This window comes from Leptonychotes weddellii, chromosome 11, assembly GCF_054177405.1.
Source record: "Leptonychotes weddellii isolate Sample4059 chromosome 11, ASM5417740v2, whole genome shotgun sequence".
Lineage (NCBI taxonomy): Eukaryota > Metazoa > Chordata > Mammalia > Carnivora > Phocidae > Leptonychotes > Leptonychotes weddellii.
In genome coordinates this window covers 6,751,973-6,757,972 of record NC_138379.1, presented here as the reverse complement: position 1 = coordinate 6,757,972, position 6,000 = coordinate 6,751,973, and the positions used below count along the sequence as shown (strand labels likewise).

At 51.0% G+C, this 6,000-nt stretch overlaps 1 protein-coding gene across 8 annotated transcripts in view; it reads right to left on the bottom strand.

Annotated features, from left to right (window-relative positions):
• RASGRP2 (RAS guanyl releasing protein 2) overlaps positions 1 to 6,000 on the bottom strand; it is a 361,639-nt gene that overhangs the window by 346,942 nt on the left and 8,697 nt on the right. For 7 of the 8 annotated variants that reach the window (XM_081797881.1, XM_081797885.1, XM_081797886.1 and 4 more), the window contains 6 exons: positions 5,845 to 5,967; positions 5,402 to 5,517; positions 2,014 to 2,155; positions 1,713 to 1,749; positions 1,163 to 1,339; positions 116 to 179 (listed from right to left, as the gene is read on the bottom strand). In XM_081797881.1, coding sequence (XP_081654007.1) covers positions 121 to 179; positions 1,163 to 1,339; positions 1,713 to 1,749; positions 2,014 to 2,155; positions 5,402 to 5,517; positions 5,845 to 5,967 — 654 coding nt within the window. In that variant the 3' untranslated portion in view covers positions 116 to 120. Of the gene's footprint in view, positions 1 to 92; positions 180 to 1,162; positions 1,340 to 1,712; positions 1,750 to 2,013; positions 2,156 to 5,401; positions 5,518 to 5,844; positions 5,968 to 6,000 lie in introns of all 8 variants that reach the window. The other variant, XM_081797882.1, reaches the window with a different exon arrangement.

Below are 6,000 nucleotides of genomic sequence, written 5' to 3'. Positions count from 1 at the left end.
AGTAGGAGTCCACCTGGCCTGGGCCATTTGGACAGGGCACCTGTTTACCAATCCCTCCCCCCCTGCCCCCATGCCCCAGCCCTCAGTGGCACAGGCTGTGGAGGGACGACTCACCATCCATTACAAGTGGATGTCGAATACGCCATCCTCCACTCCCTGCACCTCCTCTTCTCGGATCTCTGCAGGGAAGTGGGGGGGGGGTCACAGGAACAACACCTGGGTCATCATGCCTTTGGCAGCCCTTTCCCCACTCACATGAGGCACCCCACCCCATCCCGGAAGCAGGCCCATCCACCAAAAATCAATTCACCAAATGACCAATTGGCCCCATTTTTGAGGCTCTTTCTGTAAGTTTTCATTCCGCCGCAGCTTTTTCACAGCCACAGATTTGTCAGTGCAGTTTGCTTAAAATGTCAATTTTGTGTGTGTTTCACATTTTAGACCCCCAGCACTTCTGGAAGGCTCAATGCAAATGGTTTCGTCTTTTCTATTTTTGAGGACTTATGCCTGATGCCTGCCTCTATTTTTGAGGACTTACGCCAATCCAAATGGTTGTGGTCAACTGCCTTAGACCCCCGTTTAACGTGGTTGCTCAGACTTTTCTTGGCAAAATAATCATTGGGGGAATTGTCATTCAGCAAACTGACCCTAAAGCCACCAGAGACTCCAAGAGAGCCGCCAAAGATGTTCGGGGCAAGGGACTTTTCTCAGAATGGTGTCCAGAGCAGCCAAAAAGGGAAATACAGGCAAATGGCTCACACAACTCCCTCTACAATCCATTGTCAATCCCCCTAACAAAATAAGAGTGTGACTGGAATTTTTTTTTTTTTTTATGCCCAACATAGGGTTTGAACTCACTACCCTGAGATCAAGAGTCACATGCTCTACGACTAAGCCAGCCAGGTGCTCCTGTGACTGAAATCTTGAAACCTCTTTCACTTTTACTCTTCTTTATGTATTAGCCTCTCTTAGCTTCAGAAAATAAAGGGTTCCCAGGCCACCTTCTGGCCCCCTTACCTGTTCAACCCTTCTTTATCGCCCCACCAAAATAATAGAATTACAAACTCTGGAATGGTTTCCATCCTGGATAAGTTAATACTTTGCCAGAATGGCCCTGCCTTCCTCCCTTCAGAGACCAAAACAGAATGAGATCCCCTCTTACCTGGAGGCCGGGAGCCTCGCCTACTGGGGCGGGGCAGGGAGAAGCTGAAGGCCCGATGATGGGTGTGTGTGGGTGAGGGTGAGGGTGCAGAACCCTCCAGACTCACACTCTGGGCCCGGCGCCGGCACTCAACTGACAGACGGTCTCTACACTGCTTGTGGCAGTTCACACCACAGGCTGGGGGGAGGCAGAGGGGGAGCCCAGCCAGGGCCATTTGTCAGAACAACCCTCATCCCGTTCTCCAGGCCTCCACCTCTCCCCAGCTTCTTTTGCTCTTGAGCAGCTGCCCCACCGAAATAAGAATCTCCTTCCAAAGCGCTCTCTTCATCCTACTTGCCAGTCCATGCCCTCTCCAGAGCTCTCTGTTCCTGGGCAGCTCTCTCACCAAAATAAAAGCCCATTTGAAGGCTACCCCCTTCAATATGATCATCGTGCTTCTCTGGCTGCAAGGTTCTTCACTGCTCGGCAATTGCCCCACCAAAATAAGAATCCCTACCCAGAGAGTAACTCTTCCCCCGCCCCTCAAGTTCAGCCCACCAGCCCTGCTCACCTCGGCATTTGAGGCCCTGCTTGTAGATGCCCAGGATCTGAAATAGAGGAGGGGGCCGTGCTGGGGAAGAGGTCTTTAGAGCTAATGACTCTACGTCTTCCTTCTCAAGGGCAGGGACTGGGACTGACCCTCTCTGGGCCCCTCTCAGGGCTAGTTAGGCGCAGAACAGCGAGAGGAAAGACAGTCGGTATTAACACGGTTTGCCCCGGCTGAGAAGCGTCCAGCAGGGGCGGGGCCAGAGGGCGCGCGGGGCGGGGGGAGGGGCCAGGGCCGGAGGGGCGTGGCTTAGGCGGGGGCTCACCAGGGCCTTGCAGTGGCGGCAGGCAACCGGGCGCAAGGAGTTGCTCTCCTGGAAGTTGTGCACGAAGCCCATGCGGCCGCCCAGCACGGAGCTGGAGCGCAGGAAGTAGGAGACCATCTCCTCCCTGCTGATGCAGCCATCCCTGTCGGGGGAGGGGGAGCGCCTCAGGTCGGGCCCGCCCCTGGACCACCCACCAACCGGCCTAACCCATCCCACTGGGAAGCTCCCTGCCAAGTAAAGATCCCCACCCAACTCCTGATTTTGGATTTGGAGTCCTGGTGCAGGAAAGATTACGCTAGCCTTGGAGTCAGGCAGATGCGCGGGCTGCTACTAACTACTTGTGTGGTCTTGGGCAAGTCACTTGCCCCACTACCAGTCACCTCCCAGGTTTCCTCCCCCCCGGAAAAATGGGGATCATAATTCCTGCCCTGGCCACTTCACAGACTTGGGGTGGACACTAACTAAAAGGGCTGTGCGCTTGCCCACGAGATCATCAGCTTTTGTTTTCCAAAGTGAGCTCTTTGGAACACCAGTGGGGAGCCCTGAGAATTAAAAGAGATTTGTGAGGAGCTGCGGGACCGGGCAAGATTGGCAAAAGCCGCCTGCGCCTCACTCTCATGTGAGTGTCAGAAGGACACCTGCAGTCAGGGTTCCCCACATAATCCAGGGCTGCCCACAGAACCCTTTTCTCACCCATCAACGTATAGTAGGGCAAGAGTGAGCATGTGCTTGGGAGACAGACCTCAGTTCAAATTCTGGTCGGCTACTTCCTGGCTGTGTGAGCTTTGGGCTAGTTAATCTCCCTGTGCCTCAGTTTCTGCTTCTACAAATGGGGACTGTGATAATCCCTGCACCTCAGAGGGTTTGTGTGAGGATTCAGTGAGGCAGGTGCATAGAAAGCATTTACAACAGTGTCTGTGTAGTTAGCGGGTCCTGGGCCACCAGGAGCTCTTTCCGGCAGGGTTGGTCCTTGTTGGAAGCTCCTGCCCATTATATCTGGGGCTCCGTGACCTGACCCAGGTGACTGACCCTTCAGTTCAATGGGGCATGGGGGCCCCTGGCCATCTAGAAAACAATATCACCCTAGATTCCTACCTCCACACTATGCATGAACATTAAATCTTCATCGAACTGAGAACACTAATGTAAAAAAATAAAATTATTAAAGTATCTGAAAAGGTGTAAGAGAACAACTTTGTAATTTCCAGGAGATGAGGGTCTTTCTACACATAACACAAATCCGAGAAGCCATAAAGGAAAAGACTGACATATTGAGCACACGACATTTTTTTTAAATTTTATATGGCAAAAGACAACATAAATGACAGACTGGGAGAAAATATTTGCGAACACATTCAACAGCAAAGGGTTAATATTCATTAACAGAGATTCTGAAAATTGATGAGAAAAAGACCAATGAACCCGGTGGAATAATGGAGAAAGAATATGAACAGGCAATCCACAGAATAAATATAAGAGGCCAATAAACATATGAAAAGATATCCTACCCCCACTGGTATTGGAGAGATTCAAATTTAACCAAGACACCATTTGCCAATTAGATTGACAAAATTGTAAAGCTTATTATAGCGTCCACTGCTGGCAGGGAAGTTGGGAAATGGGCACTTGCTCACTGCTGATGGGGGTGCAAACTGGCACAACCTTGCCTGAGGTCACTTTGGCAGTCTCTCTCCTAATTTAGAATGTGCATATCTTTTGATCCAATTATCCCACTTCTAGGAATTTCTCCTACCAAAATAGTGACCTGAGTGCAAGGGTACAAAGAGGTTCACAGCAGCATGGCATATATTAATAGCGAAAAACTGGGAACAGTCTACATGTCCGTCAGTAGGAGAACGGTGAGGCCAATGACGGCCCCACTACACCGTGGGGCTATGCTGCAGCTATTCTAAAGAATGAGGTCATTCTGCATAAAGCAGCATGGAAAGCTGTCCGTGATAAAGGGTTAGGTGGAAAACAAAAACAAAAGCAAAAAACCAAGATGTGCACTTCCATCAAGACAGCGATTGAACAACAACAACAACAACACAAAAACCTGAAAATCCTACTGCTACAAATACATAGAAAATCCTAGTTAAAATACATCCACATTTGCTTTAAGGGCATAGGTGAGTTTTCGAGAAAGAAATGGAAATCCCCAACTTGCAGAAACAAAGAGCGAGCTTCAAGCTGACGCAGGGAGTAGGGACCAGATGTTGAGGCTGCCCCAGGAGGGGGTTGCTGGTCTCCCCAGTGAGCCAGGTGCTGGGTTTTGATACCCAGATGCTGGGTTTTGATACCCAGATGCTCTGGGCACAAGGCTTGGGGCGTGCAGAAGGTGGGGAGTTAAGGCTGAGACCCCTGCGTGAAGCTATATCCAAGGTCTCCAAGGGCTGCAGCCTCACTGAAAGTGTGACCTGGAAAAAAATCCACCCACCAACGCAGGGACCTAACCTAGAACTCGGGCTCAGTTCTGGTAGCAGAAACTAAGCAACTACAACCAGCACGATGGGCAGAGCCAGATTCGTACGATAATCCTGTTTGTCCACGGAACAGACCCAGACAAACAGAATCTGTGTCAATTTGCACATACATGGGAAAAAAAAAGACTGGAAGGACACTCTGTTGCCAAGCCAGTAACATTGCTAACAAGTTATTAAGGATAATATAACCTCTTCTGATGGGAAAGAGGGGGGAAAAGAAGAAGGGAATTTTCACTTCTTACTTCATAGGCTTTGTTCACTATAAGTCTATTTTACTACCTGATTTCTTTTTCACCACGGAGTGTTGCAGTATGAAAAAAAAACAAAAACAAAAAAACAAAAAAAAACCCACCAGATTTTTTGAAACATGAATAACATTAGAATATAACTCGACCCGAGATGGACTGTAAATTTTGACTGGAGTTTTGTCCGCTCAGCAAAACAGGGATATGAACATGGTTGCGGGGGCGGGGGGGGGGGGCATGTTTAACCTACTTCAGAGAACCAGCTGTTTGTCCAAATTGTCAGGATGTGAATTGTTGATAAGCAAGTGGGTGCTGCTAATTACAGGCCTTTCTTTTCTATTCATTAAAACAGGCTACCCAGGAGTTGAACTTGCCCACACTTTTTGCCAGCTGTGAGTTCCACAAATAAAGCGGCATTCATGTCCCCAGGCCACAGTCTTTGCAAGATTCAGGTGGAGCCCCCCATCTGTCTGATGAGTGAGGGAACCCTCTGCTGCTATAGCTGGAAGCCTCCCCCCCCAATAAGAGCCCCTCCCCACATTGGTAGCTTCCTCTGCCGAGATCGTCTGGTTCAATGGCCTCCTCTTGCACAGGAGGAAGCTGAAACCGGAGGGGAAGTGAGCCTGCCTTCCCTCTCCCCCAGCCCCCTGCCCTCCTCACTGGTTCTGGTCGAGGTCCCCAAAGGCGCTGAGGTAAGGGAAGTTCCCACGGATGATCTGGAACTCTTCCTGGGAGATGTGGCCATCCCCATCGACGTCAAAGTTCCGGAACACAGACTGGAGCACACAGAGGGACACACAAGGGCAGGAGCATAAAACAAGCATCAGCCCCGTCCTGCCCATATTCCCAGGCCACATTAGGAAGGGTGTCTCAGATGTGGGTGGCTCTCCCTCTCCCCTTTCATCTCCCTCTTCCATACCCCCACACCAACCCCACCCACTGGCTAGGCCACTTGCCTTCTGGAGACTGAGCACTGGCCCTTGAACATGGCACTGGTGTGGCTCCAAGGGCAGTGGCCTGGCAAAATCGCTCTTGATTGGCCTGTGCTATGGACTTGTCCCCCAGCCCCACAGGTGCCAGGGCAGGCGGCCACAGAGTCTCACCTCCACCATCTTCTCGATGTGCTCCACCACGAGTGCCTGATCCAGCTTGGGTTTGGCAGCTGAGGTCCACTCATCCAGCACTGGGGGTCGGGGAGGCGGGGTGCAGCTTGTGGGGCTGGTTGGCTATGGGAATGGTCAGGACTGAGCGAGGGCCAG